Source organism: Stegodyphus dumicola, chromosome 1 (assembly GCF_044657685.1).
Source record: "Stegodyphus dumicola isolate Sdum_Otavi_A_Nest chromosome 1, ASM4465768v1".
Classification (NCBI taxonomy): domain Eukaryota; kingdom Metazoa; phylum Arthropoda; class Arachnida; order Araneae; family Eresidae; genus Stegodyphus; species Stegodyphus dumicola.
In genome coordinates, this window is record NC_140768.1 from 294801163 (window position 1) to 294815791 (window position 14629).

A 14629-nucleotide genomic window follows, 5' to 3' on the forward strand; every position below is an offset into this window, starting at 1 on the left:
AGTAAAATAAACCCTTTATTATACAGCGAACTTTTAATATAAAATGCACGCACTTCGTGCTTACAAAAACACCGACAACTTGCTGTGGAACTTGAGAATAGTTCACAATAAATTCAAAGAGTAGTGCTAGACTAACAATTTAATTTAAGGCTAGCTAGGTTGACTCGACAATCTAAAATAGCCAAAAGGCGTACCAGAAACTCCGCGTGACAATAAGGACAACTAGTAACGTGATTTGGCTAGCGAAATCATGCTCTGAATACACTACAGGATCCGTCCGTTTAAATACTCACTTCCCTTAACTTTAAATTTGCGATTTGGTGAGGAAATGCGAGGGGAAGTTGAGGAGTTCAGAGAAGATAACAAAAATTTAAATAATTGGTTAATTTAACTAAGGGAAAAACCTACAACCTAAAGCAGAACTGTTATAGTAATTTAGTACGAAGCTGGTTCCAGTGAATGAATGTATTACATCAAAGTGTACTTTAAATCTACTTTATATCTTAAAAGAGTAAAACTACACGTTTGATGTAAAAGATAATGAGAATGTATTTTCAGTTATTCTAAAACTTAAATAACTGACAACGTTACAGAATACCAGTACAAAAATTAACATATTCTGTAACAAAGTTTAATCGTGATTTCTGAGACAACAACAGTACACAAGCATTTTCATTCCAGTATTTTCGCATTTTGTTAATATTATACAGCAGACAAAACTACAGATCTTTACAGTATTTAAGTGAAATTTCTCATCAGAATGTGGATTCAACATCAGCGGGAAGACAGCTGGGGTGATCACCAGTCCAGGTTTCCCTGAGAAGTACAAGGACAGACGTCAAGTATGCCACTGGTACATAAGTGTGAAACCCAATTCAAAGCTACTACTCCTGTTTACTTTCTTTAGACTGGAAGGAGATCCGCTAGGTAAATAGTGTAGTCAATTTTTGAAAATATTTCGTTTATTTGATTACAATTTATGCTTTATGATTTTTGGAGTAATAATGCGTTATTTCATTTAATGCAGTTTATGTAATAATTTTAAGTTTTCTATCATTTTACTTTACAATTGAAATCATTATTTCTAAGAATGTTAGAATATATAGAGTATAAGCCTCCTCCATATGTTCCGCGCAATGAAAATGAAACCATGACGTCACAGTATGACATCACGGCTTATCATGGCCGCTGCCGTAGGTAGACATCTGGTTAGTTTTGTTTATATTCTGATCTGTTATATTCTGATTCTGCTAGCTATATACTTATATTATTGAACGTTTATAAGTCTCCCGCTCTAATTTTATTACTTAACGTAATTGGTTTTCTACTTAGTATATAGAATTATAATTTACAAGGATTGCAAATAACAGTTTCAAATTTAGTAAAATGTATAGGTATACTGCGTAAAAGAAAAAAGGGGGGACAATTCTATATCTCCCGTCCTACTGGGCCGATTGACGAAATTCAACTTCCATTTTTCATGTCTCGAAAGTGCGACTTAGGATATATATTAGATTTATAGACAGTCACGTGGAAAAGTTTAAGACCAGTAGCCGTTTTCCTGTATTTTAACAGATTGCACCATTTTCGCTCGTGATTCCATTGTCTCATGCATTGATTGCATTGTCTCATGCATTGATTGCATTGTCTCATGCGTTGATCGCATCAAACGCTTTCTACTGCTATAAATATAACGTGGTTTTGTTTATCAGTAGTTCGTTATTGGATTTTGCGTACACAGTACTATTGTATAATTCTTGTAAAGGGTGAAGAAACCTTCACTTACTTTTGAAAAATGGGCAAAAATAGTGGCCCTTCATGAAGTTGGTTTATCTGAACGTGAAATAAGTTTGAAGGTAAATGTCAGCAAGACAGGTGTGCATCAATCTATCAGTAAATTCAAAATTTTGGGAAATTATGCGGATCTTAAGAGAACCTGTCGCCCATGAAAAACTTGTGCACGTGATAAAAAGGATGATCACTCGATATCCAACAACCTCCTGCAATAAAATTAGAGCTGCACTGGCTCCTTCAACGTCAGTTCGAGTACTATTTCAAGACGTCTGACTAAAGATCATAGTTTATTTTCCTAATAAACCTGCAAGGAAACCTTGACTTACTCAGAGTATGAAAAAGGAACAACTGACTTTCGCCAGACAATATCGGAATTAGTCCCAACAAAGTAGTACAGTCTTTAGTAGAGTACAGTGTTATTTTTCGATGAGTCAACAAGTGCGCAGCTATTTTTTACACGTGCTAAATGTATTCGCCGCCCATTTGGAAAAAGATATGATGACAGATATTCGATGCCAACAGTAAAACACCCTTCAAGCAATGGTGATATGGGGTGCCATGTCTGCGTCTGGTAGTGCAGCTGTATATTTCGTGCCACCTAAAACCATGATGAACAGCAGTCGGTACCTTAATTTGTTATCTGACAAGTTAAAGCTTCACTTGGATGTTCACAGATGTTCAATTTTCATGCATGATGGTGCTCGGTATCACAGGGCAAGTAATGTTAAGGACTACCTGAGGACTACTCAAATCCAAGTGCTTGATTGACCATGTAACAGTCCAGATTTTAATCCCATAGAGAATCTGTGGTGTAATGTGAAAAATAAAGTCTCGGAGAAGCTACGATCTAGTGCTACAGAACTTGTTGAAGCGTGTGTGTGGTGTACAGAGATTTCTCAAGCTTCACTTCCAGTCTCTTGCTCATAGCATGCCTGAAAGGATTGCAGCAGGGATAAAAAATAAAGAAGGTCCGATAAAATATTGAATATACTTCAATAATCTTGTAACTCTATTTTTTTCATTTATAACAAATGTTTTTGTTGCGGAATTCCAATAAATTTGATTTTTTCATGTGTAGTCTTAAACTTTTGCACACGACTGTACAACACTGTTCCAATACAGGTATTTTGACCCAAAATCAGACTTTTTCTGAAAGGAAATGCCAATTGTTTTCCATATTTCGATTCTACGACTGAAATAATGTCTACATATTAAATTTTATAAAATTTGGTGAGAAATTTACGGAGAAAATCAAAAATTTATCTTGCCAGATTTTTTTCAGTTTGCGCTAAGAATAAATTACTTGGCGAACTTTTTAATTTATAGCAACCTATTTTCTATTCCCTTTTTTCATTGCAGACGAGCGGGGAAAAAGTGATCGTTCATATTTTCAATTAATATTAACAAAGTGCGTAAGCAACATTTGGCGTCATATCGCTCAAAAAGAAGACGCCAAATTTCTAAAGGCTCCAATATGTAAATTCGTGTATATGTTAGAAAATTTTCAATAAAAACTTTAATTTTTTTGCAGGTGTGCCTAGAAATATATCTACTTTAAGTTGATGTTAAAAATTTTATAGGTTATAATACAAAACATTTTCGAAAAATTTATAAAAGATATTTAAAAATACAAACTTAAAAATTAAATCATAAAAAATGTGCGAATTACATTTGGATTAAGCCTAAATTTCGAATTCTGAAAGAAGGAATCAAGTAAGTTTAATAAAAAAAAGGAGATATTAATATATCAAATTCGAAACTAGCAACAATTTTTACATAACTTAGCAGTTTGGAATAAATTAAGTCGTAGAACCGAAATACGGAAAAAAAAAAAAAAAAATGGCAGGTCTTTTCAGAAAAGGTCCGATTTCGTGTCAAAATACCTATATTAGAACAATGCTATATATAAATCTAATACATATGCTAAGTCGCGCTTTCGAGACATGAAAAACGCAAGTTGAACTTTGTCAATCGGCCCAGTAGAACGGGAGATAAAGACCCACCCACCTTTACTTTTTTTTCGCAGTGTACATAAAAATAAGTAAACAGTGACTATAAGACTAATATGTACATGGTAAAACTTGGAAGACCAGTGAAAGTTTCAATAGTATTTATGCAATATGCCTAGTCACTTTCTGAGCCTGCGGACTCATTCGATATTCGCTTTCATGTAATTTTATTTAATAATATGTTTAGAAGTCTTATCGTCTTATCCGTACGCTACATGGCGGCCATGATAAATCGCGAAGTCATGTTGTTGACATTTCCTTGGCTTCATTTCAGTGAGGTCATGCTTACTTCATCTGTTCTAATTTCCTTGATTATTTCATTAAAGGTGCCATAATTGTGTCTTGTTGTCATTCTAAACACCTGATTTTAAATATAAGATTTTATACTTTAGCTTAATTGTTTCGGATGTTAAATTGAAATCGACATGCCTAGATCAAACATTAGTTCCGTTTTAGTCTTGTGATTTTTATATTTTAATGTTTTGAAACTTTAAAAGTTCAGTTCTTTGAGATACTAGAATCTTTCAAACCGCATATTTTCCTTACACCCGTTCAATTTCGATAAATTATCGTAACTACCGACTAACTAGCGGCGTATTAATAGATTGTGGATTAAACAAGTCGTATTTTATAAAAATAAATTAATTAAATTAAAAATTAAATTTTAAAATGTCTGAAAATTTCATATTTTATATTACGCCCAAAGGGGCTTTTATTAACGTTTTGCGTGTTAACTTTATTTATCAAATATCATGTTCTTCGCACTTAAGCCATAAAATTCAATTCTACAGCAATATTGCAAAATAATTTAAAAAGAGCATATATTTAGAATTTCCGATACACAGTCTCGCGCGCTGGAGATAAAAATGGTATTTTTTCAACTTAAATGTTATAACATAAATTAATTCAAGTAGCAAATAGAATAGTGCTGGATTAGCATGTTAAGTTAAGACTAGCTTAGGTTGACTCAACACAACCTAACAGGCGTGACAAATTAAGGGGAGTACTAGCATGACAAATTAAGCGTGACAAATTAAGGGGAGTATAAATTAAGGGGAGTACTAGCGAAAGAGCGAGATAAGCAACTAAACGTACGCTGGCTAGCAACAACACATACTGAATAAACTCAGACATTCACCCGTTTAAATACACACTTCGCTTAACTTTAAATTTACATCCTGGCGAGTAAATGCGAGGGGAAGTTGAGAAGTTCAGGAAATATAACAAAAGTTTGAATAATATGTTAATTTTAACCAAAGGAAACCCTATATCATTATCAAAGGCTATATTTACTGCTTCTGTGGTGACTCTTCTGCTAAGAGGAATATATCTAACTTTTTCAACCATTTTCCCCAAATCTTTGCATTTACGACCACAATTTTCTTTTTCCGTAGAATAAATCATTACCAAAAAGATTCACCGTAACTATTATTTTCGGAAGCCCTTTCCCAAATTCTTGATACGGTCATTCTTTATCACAACTGTTTCGGAAGCAACCTTCCTGCAACTTTCCTTTTTCTTCTGATGCATCAAGAAATGAGCAATCGCAACTCGATCTTTGCTCAAAAATTAACTTTTTCTCTTCCATGTACGAAGTAAAGAAAATATTGTAATAACGAAACATTCCAACATTCCGAGTTTCATATTTCAACGAAAATATCCATGTTGACCGCTATCGAATGCAATTTAACGATGTTTTTGCGTGACATCTGTACGTAAGAACAAAATAAGGAACCCTTTTTCATCAAACGCATTATAAAACTGATTTAAAATGGGTTCAGAATATATTTTTTGTGGCATCTGTACGTACGTATATATGTATGTATCTCACATAACTCAAAAACCAGTAGCCTCAGAACGTTGAAACTTTTATATTGGACTGCTATAACATGTAAGTATACACCTTCCTTTTGGTTGCAATCGACAACACCGAAAGTATATATATATATACTCATTTCCAAAAGTTAAGCATGAAGATGTAAAATGCAAAAAAATCAACAACTACTGCTTTGACACAAAATTCGGCAGCAAAGTAGCATATATATTTTTGCATAAAACAAAATCAATAATTATATACAAAAATGAAAACAATATTAAATTTTTGTAAGTTACCAGATTATGACATACTGGAGACTTAAACAGAATTATGTATGAAGTGAAATTAAAGAGCATAAAATGGAAAAAAAGGACATTAATCGGGTATGTGATCCCCCCCCCTCATCTGTATACAAAGTTTACACCTTGTGACCATGCTTTCGTTTAGGTCGTCAACCTCTGCAGAATTAAGCAATCATCATTCTTCTTGTAGAGCAGTTTCCATCTCAATAAGAGTGACAGGAGGTAGGAAACGTGAAGATACAGCACGGCCGAGAGCATCCCAAAGAATTTTAATGGGATTAAGGTTGGGCGAATATGCTGGCCACGAAATACGAGCAATCCCTGCAGCGTACAATCTCACACTGGGTTCTAGGACTTCATCTCGATACCGGACAGCCGTCAAAGAACTCCGTTTAAAGATGTGCAGGTCGGTGCGGTATCCTAATGAAATCCCTGCCCACACCCTAATGCTTCCGCTTCGGAATGCGTAATGTTCGGTGATGTTTTAAGACTGATTGCGTGTTCGTTGTTCATGCCATATCCTTATACGCTAGTCATCTGGCTCCTGAGAAAATCTTGACTCATCAGTAAACATGGCATTGCCCCAGTCAGACACATTCCAATTGACATGTTCCCGGCACCACTGTAATCGTGCTCCTCTTGACTGGACGAATAGAGGAACACAAACTCGACGTACCCGGGCGTACAGTCCACTCATATGTAATCTTCGGCGTACAGTAGCTGCAGATATTACCTCACCAATGGACGCTGTAACGATAGATGTCACACGTGTGGAGGTCGCTCTGCGATTCCGCTTGGCTACAATAGCAATATATCGATCTTCCGCAGGGGTTGTAACCCTTGGGTAACCGGCCACGGGCCTTCGGACAACTGTCTGTGTGGTTTGGAATTGTTTCCATAAATGTGAAATTACAGAATGATGAACGCCAAAGAAAAGAGCAACGTCTGTGATCGACTGTCCTGCTTCAATGCGCCCCAAAGCACGCCAGCGCTCAGAATCTTCCATTCGTCTTCTGGAAGTCATAGAAACACGTATGTCTTGAAAAGAAATTGTACGAAAGTTTTAAACACCTTACATCAGCACTTACAATCAACTTCTGTAACCCTTCGTAAAGCTGGCTTCTTATAGGACTGCGTTTTTTACAGACTTCTTGACATGAAAGCGCGATTGGCTGTTACCTAACATATTTGCATACTTTCATCTACCTCTGCAACGAAGTGCATCCTCTTCAATTTTGATTGGTTTCCGGAAATTATCATTTTCCTCTCCGTGCTTAACTTTTAGAAGTGAGTGTATATACAGTGGTGGCCAAAATTGTGGACACTTTTGGAAATTTTTATGTTTTTGAACTTCGTATGCTTATAGAAAACGTTACGTTTCACAAAATGCAAACTTGTATATATCATTTTAAAGAGAATTTATTACTGAACTCAATACAAAACACAAAATTCAATTATTTGCAATACAAAAAAGTTATATGTACTTAGTTATCGATAAACATTAGATAGTGATGATTGCAGTGAGTTATCAGTACTTAGTAGGGTATCCTTTATTTTTGATTACAGCTTCACATCGACGTTTCATTGAGCTGACAAGAGTTTTAAGCTCTTCTTTCGTTATTACATGATACCAGGAAACAATTACAGCCTCAATTAGTTCCCTTTTATTTGATGGGCGCCTCATTCGGACAAGAGTTTTCAAACGGTGCCACAAATTTTCGATAGGATTGAGGTCAGGACTGTTTTCTGACCATGACAATAATTTAATGCTCTTTGTGCGAAACCACTCTTTCGATATTTTGGCCGTGTGGCAAGGAGCAGAATCCTGCTGAAAAATAAACGAAGCATTGTTGGGAAAGAGATCTCTGATGGAAGGTAGAAATTTTGGTTCTAGAATAGTGTCAATGTATTTTCTGGCATTCAGTGTCCCATCGATGACAAGAAGGCGACCAATACCATCTGCTGACATGCATGACCAAATCATAACACTAACTGAGTTCTTCACAGTTGCTTGAATGCAGTCAGGATGTAGCTCTTCTCCTATTCTACGTCTTACATATTTTCGCCCATCACTACCGAATAACGATATCTTAGTTCCATCACTCCATATAACTTGTGACCGCTGATCATCTGTCCAATTAATGTGTTCCTTTGCCCACTGTAGTCTTTTTTTTCCCCCGTTGCTGAAAATTAAGATAAGGCTTTTTTAGTGGAATTCTACCTCTCAGTCCAACATTTGTTTATCTTCTTCTGATTGTTCTTGAACTGACAGAAACACCAGCATCATTCAGATCACTTCTGATGGCCGCTGATGACGTTTTTCTATCTTGGAGACATAGTCTTTTTATTCTTCTGTCATCAACAGATGTGGTGCACCTTCTTCGGCCTTTTCCTCCTTTGTTTTTTATTGAATTTGTCTCCTGATATCGTAAACAAAACTTTCGGACTCCAGATGTAGTCACTGAACCACCCACCTGTCTTGCAATTTCAGCATAGGAAAGACCACTTTCCCGTAACACAATAATATTACATCTCTTTCTAAGTGTGAAATATATTATTTCATGCCGTTGCTTCTTGACTAAATATTAAAAATTTTTACAAAAATTCCTACTTGTAATTGCAGTGTATAAGAAACAGGTCCTCCTTCTACAGAACAAAGCAAAATAATGGATTGTTTCAAGTGTAAACATGATGTCAGCTTCTACTGGCAGTTACTAACATTTGATTGGTTCTTAGAACAAGAACAGTGATTGGCCAGGAAAGCTAGACATTACAAACCACTTTATAACTGTGTTTTTTATTTATATTAAAGTACATATAACTTTTTTGTATTGCAAATAATTGAATTTTGTGCTTTGTATTGAATTCAGTAATAAATTCTCTTTAAAATGATATATACACGTTTGCATTTTGCGAAACGTAACATTTTCTATAAGCATACAAAGTTCAAAAACATAAAAATTTCCAAAAGTGTCAACAATTTTGGCCACCACTGTATATATATACTCACTCTGTTACTCAGCGGCACAGTGAGCTTGCTTTTTTTATTTTTATATGGTGGTAAATTGTGAAATTTTTGCTTTTGTTTAATTGCGGCTAAGCCCTTTTTTTTTTTTTTTTTTTTTTTTTTTTTTTTTTTTTTTTTTTTTTACCATAGCAGCCATATTTGTTTACATTTGAAACTTAGCAAAATAGTGAATTAAGTTTTTCGGCACCTTCACTGCCGAGTGGGACCAATACGAAACTTTGAGTTTTGTGCACCGAAAAATCTGCCTTCTTTCCTGCTGGCTGAATTGCTTGTTTTTGCGTCGAAATTATAATTTTAGTTGTAAAAATTGTTTTTTAAATTGTTTTAACTGCATTTGGTGTTTTATGTTGTCTATGTTTTTCAATTTTTTAGTGAAGATATTTTGAATTTTTATGTATTTTGCCTTGCCGCGAAGTGAGAACTGAATTAATTGAATGAGAAATCCGTCTCTAATGAAATTCGAGGAAATAAGTTTAAATGATTGCATGAAAAAATGCGTATAATTTAATATTGCGTACAATGAATTTATGTGGTGTAGACATCAGATTTTTTCGTCTGACTTTTACAATGGGTTGGTATTCAACTGAAATAAGACAATCGGTTTCGATTGAATGGATGAAATTAGAAAAATAGTTATAATTCGTAATAATTAGTTTAACCTAAAAATGAAAGATGTGTTAAGACATATGGCAGATGTCATAAAACATTGATTTTGATTGAAAGTTTCGCAATGATGCTTAAGCTGCATTCCCGTTTAAATATTCATTTTCTATTATTATTATGGGACAGAGGTAGTATAATTTAGTTTCTGAATTTCCAGTAATGTTTATTCAAATTTATTTACAGTATGTTCGTTTTGAATTTGAACTTAGATTCAAATTTTCGTAACTGAATAAACTTATTCTTTAGATTAAACGTCCTGATAGTTCATTAAAATGTTAATAATAGTTTTCTGCTTAATGTGAATAAGGAGTTTTCTTCCTTTAATTTAATAACTTCTTCCGAATTAACTGTGAGTTTGAACTAATCGTGGCCGTGTCTCCCGGTACTATCGCAGTTAATCGGAAATTCACTGTAATTGAATTTTGGTTAATTGTTACACTTAAATGAATTGTTGTATCCTTGCATTATGTTTAAGCGAATTAATTTTCAACTCTTTGAACACAGAACGGGGATGTCCTGGAGCAGTGGTTCGAGTATGGAGAGATCTCAGCCATCCACCTGTTGAAATATGTGGAATGGTGGCAAGTAATGATACTCTAGAAATTCTATCTACGACAAGCGTTTTAAAACTCACGTAAGTACAAAATTTTCCTATTTTAGTTAAATGTCATTTTCAATTAAATTGTGTCATTCTGAGAATGAAATGTTTTACACAAATATTTACTTGTGCAGATGTACACTGCGCAAAAACAAAGGGGGGCAGTTCTATATCTCCCGTTCTACTGGGTCGATTGGAAAAATTCAACTTGCGGTTTTCATGTCTCGAAAGCGTGACTTAAATTTATATATAGCATTGTTCTAATATAGGTATTTTGACACAAAATCGGGCATTTTCTGATATGACATGAGTAGTGTATATATGCCGGAGCTGGCGCAGAGCCATTTACCCTCCCATAAAAACAGTACCCACTTTTAGAAATGTAATGGCTCTGTTTCACCCATATAATTTTTTTAAAACAATGGCTCTCAAATCACCCATTAAATTTCCACCCACTTTTAGAAAAGTAATGGTTCTCAAAGCCCCCATTAAAACCGCACCCACTTTTAGAAACAATGGTGTGAAAACCCTCCATTAAATTTCCACCCACTTTTAAAAACAATGGTGTGAAAACCCTCCATTAAAATCGAACGCACTTTTAGAAAACAATGGTGTCAAAACCACCCATAAAAAAACTGAACCCACTCTTAGGACGAACATGCAAAAGTCGCTGACACGGAAGGGTACCCCATTCGGCGAGCACCCCCTTTTTCTTTTAATAGTTCGAAAACTATTAAAAAAATGTATAATATATACCACCCATAGTTTACATTTGTTTATTTTTTTATTGCATAATGTCCTAAGGCCAAAGTATGAACACCATCCTCCAATATGTGTCGCTTGTCATCTTTTCCTGATAGGGCAATCTTATTCACTTGTATGGAATGAATCTCATGCTTTGTGCTCCTGATGAGATTCATGGTCCTGTACTGTACTTCCTGTGAGAACAAACAGCTTTTATAGTCCCCGAAAGATATCCTATTTTTCACTACACATTTCTTAACACCCTTAGACTTTTTAATTAGCTCTTTTTCAGTTTTACAAGCATACATCTTAGATCTTAAGCCAACGAACTCTTCCAAGATCTTCCCTGCATTTTCATCCTTCATCTTCCCCAATACCTTTTTATTGACTCGCGGTATTCCATACCTGTTACCTTCTGCATAGTCAGATGTATCAAAGTAGTCAATCATTCCTTTCATATCCTCATAAAAGTCCTCGGTCTGTATGTCATAGATGTAACTGTCAGTGTCCATGTACAATAGCTTGATATCGTCCCCGTATTTAGGCTTCATAAGATTATAATGGAAGTCGTACATCAGATGCTTCGATAGATCTAATATACTCATGCCGACGTATATTGGCTTATTAAAGATCACTTTCGTCTTGTTCATATGCACGGCGGCTAACCTTTCGTCGAAAATGGTCCTCCCCTTGAAGTTGGGCTTAGCAATGAGCTTCTCCGCTTTCTTGGGATCGCATACTAGTCTGATATCGAGTCGCTTCCTGATATTTTCCATCGTCTTGCCAAAGACCGAGTTGTTCATGAGTTTGAAGAAGTCTTTCTCAAAGTTATTGGTTGCCTTGGTCCTCATTTCAGTGTTCAGGTCTATGTATCTCTTCAACCAGGGAGACTGCTGAAACTCCAACACTTTGTGCACCTTTTTGAGCTTCATCCCCAACTGCAACAGTTGCTTCAAAACCCTGTAATGAACCACATAATGTTCTTTGTCATAGAGGGTCGTCAGTAGTTTTGGTTGTTTTGAGCCATCGGGCATCCTGCTCTCAGGTGCTAGAGGTAGGTCTGAATGGAGGTTGTGCAGATGGGCTGGGTACTGTAGGTCGCAATCGACGATGTATCCTGTGTCTGAGTCATCCGCTACTTGGGTCACATCTGACACAGTGCTCCACTTGAAGCCACCATGCGGTAGGTATTGACTCATGGCCCACCCGTAAAGGTTGTTGGCGTCAAGGTACATCAGGTAATTGGACTTCTTGTTCTCGTCATAGTCCTTCATGTACTTGTTGTTCGCCCTCCCATATCGGTTACAACACTGAGAGACACCTCCTCTGGTCCCCTTTTCTAGCATGAGTATCATGTCATAGTCTGTCAACAGCTCTAACTCGACCTCTGTGGTTTTGAGCATGGCATCCCAGGAGAGTCCAGGTGCGGTGAAGTACCATGCAGGATCCAACTTATAGGTCTTTAGACAGACATCTCGAAAGTGCTCCATGATGTCGGCAAGGATGAGTACATCAGTCTTCACATACAAATCGGAATATCCACCCAATGTCATAATGTTGAAGGCCCTCCATACCCTTTTGGCGTGCTCGTAGTCCTCATCCTTTATGTGAGACTCATTCAATTGGTTGTAAAAGTCTTCTTGTGGGGGCAGCTTGGTCTCTTCGCATTTGTCCCACGAGTCCATGTAATCGTATGGATAGACGCCTTTTCGGGTGACGAGGTCTAGCTTGTCCTTGGGGAAGTACTTGGCTGTCTCCCTGAACTCCTTTACGTTCTTCGCAAGACTGTCTAGGCTAGCAGCCATGAACTTGAACGAGTCGACAAACCTCAACTTTATGCCAGGCAACTTTACTTTCTTCCCATCGCCTACATCTAACATCTTTGCCCCGACCTCCTTGCTGAATGAAATGTACCTCTCCTCGTTGTTCGGAATGACATCAATGTCTCCTTTCTCCCCACCGAGCTCCTTTATGAAGAGATGGGCGTCGTAGCCAGAGAGGTTGTGGATAAACACCGGAATGAACGAAGGCTCTTGGTGCTTTAGGTTGCAAAGGTTGTGAGCAGGCCCTCTGTAGTTCGATTCACATTTCGCCGGATCAAGAAGATGGTCATGATCTCTGACCTTTCGGAAGTCTGGTTCATCCTTGGGTGAATAGGGGGAGGGTTTCTTCCTGATGTCTCCGCCACAGATATGGCAAACATGGGTCCTTTGGAAGTGCTCTTCATCTTCGGTGGTCATTTTAATGGGTTGCTTCTTATCATAAATGTTCTTTATCGCTAGCGCCTCAGCCTTCACTGTATCAAAGAACAGTTTGGTGGCATTGGGTCCTCTGTACGTGATTGGTGCCTTGTAGTCTGCATGTTTATACTTGATGTAGACAGTGAAGCTCATAGGCTCGTGCTTTTGATACTTATGCAAGAAGGATGCGTCTTCATTGGGATGACAGCTGTTTATCTTGTTTGTCAAGCACTCGAAGTCTCCATACATCACAAAGGGTACTCGCAATGACCTTTGGTAGTTTTTGAACCTCAGAGATTCGTCTTCCTTAGGCATTACAATCTTTACTGGCGTGTTCTTCCTACAATCCGTCTCATGAACTTGAAGGTCCTCCTCAGAGTGATAAAATAACAGGCACCTTTCACAGGGATATACTCTTTTCTCATGTTTAGTTAATTGAGCACTTATTAATTTCGACATGTCTTTTATCCAACAGTAATGACTGTTTCCTTCTTTATTCCTTGTGTACAGCAAATTGACGTGTTTGTCTTCCTTATTTTTAGTGATTCTCAATGGGTAAATGTCATTACCTTCGTATGAGTATATGCTCACCGATATGTCATTCAACTTCTCGAACCTGTTAAATACTCTGTCTTCCATCTGCACTGGGAACTCAATGCCTTCGAACTTTAGCTCATTCTCATACGGTTTATATTTGGTGACTCTTTGGGCATCTTTTTCCATAGGGTGCAGTGCAGAGAGTATTGCCCACATGAAACACTTATTATCCTCATTTTGTACGTTTATGACGGCTTTTTTAGCTTTAATTCTTTTCGGTAAATCAATGTAGGATGAGCCTCTCAGTGGGTTGTATTTATTGATCCTCACCTCAAGGCTTTTAATTCTGGCAAGCGTCCAGCCTGAACCCCTTGCAACAAACTCCTCCATTTCTGTCAATAACTTTTGGATAACCGATCTGTAATAAGCTACCAAATCAGTTGACTCTAAGATGACTTCATTTATTGTTTTAAAGTTCATCTCCATTTCTTCCCTCATTCCATCTTCCCCTTTTTGATAGTCGCAGAGGAACTGGAAATTAACCTTGAGACCATGCAGTCTTTTCAGATGTTTAGCGATCAGACCCCGGACCTGTGATGAAACATCGTTCAGAAAGTCTTTGGGAAGCATCAGATTGTGTTCGTTTTGGATATCATACGTCTTCAAACGAGATTCATAGGCTGTCTCAACTTCATGGGGGGTATATAGCCTTCTCTCTCGTGAATCTGAAAACAGGTCGGAGTCAAATGCGAAGTGACGGTTAAACAATACGCTTTCTATGTATGCTATGATGTCCGCCTTCCTTCCTAGCTTGGAATAGCCCGCAATACCATGCGTTCGACAAAATTCACGGAGTTGGCTGATGGTCATGTGATGCAGCGCCTGCATATATTCAAAA

At 36.9% G+C, this 14629-nt stretch overlaps 1 protein-coding gene across 2 annotated transcripts in view; it reads left to right on the top strand.

Moving 5' to 3' along the window:
* The window catches only part of LOC118190363 (cubilin-like), a 234035-nt gene that overhangs the window by 182286 nt on the left and 37120 nt on the right, over positions 1–14629 (top strand). For both annotated transcript variants that reach the window (XM_085808686.1, XM_085808690.1), the window contains 2 exons: positions 760–927; positions 10117–10246. In XM_085808686.1, the coding sequence (XP_085664812.1) occupies positions 760–927; positions 10117–10246 (298 nt within the window). The remainder of the gene's footprint in view (positions 1–759; positions 928–10116; positions 10247–14629) is intronic.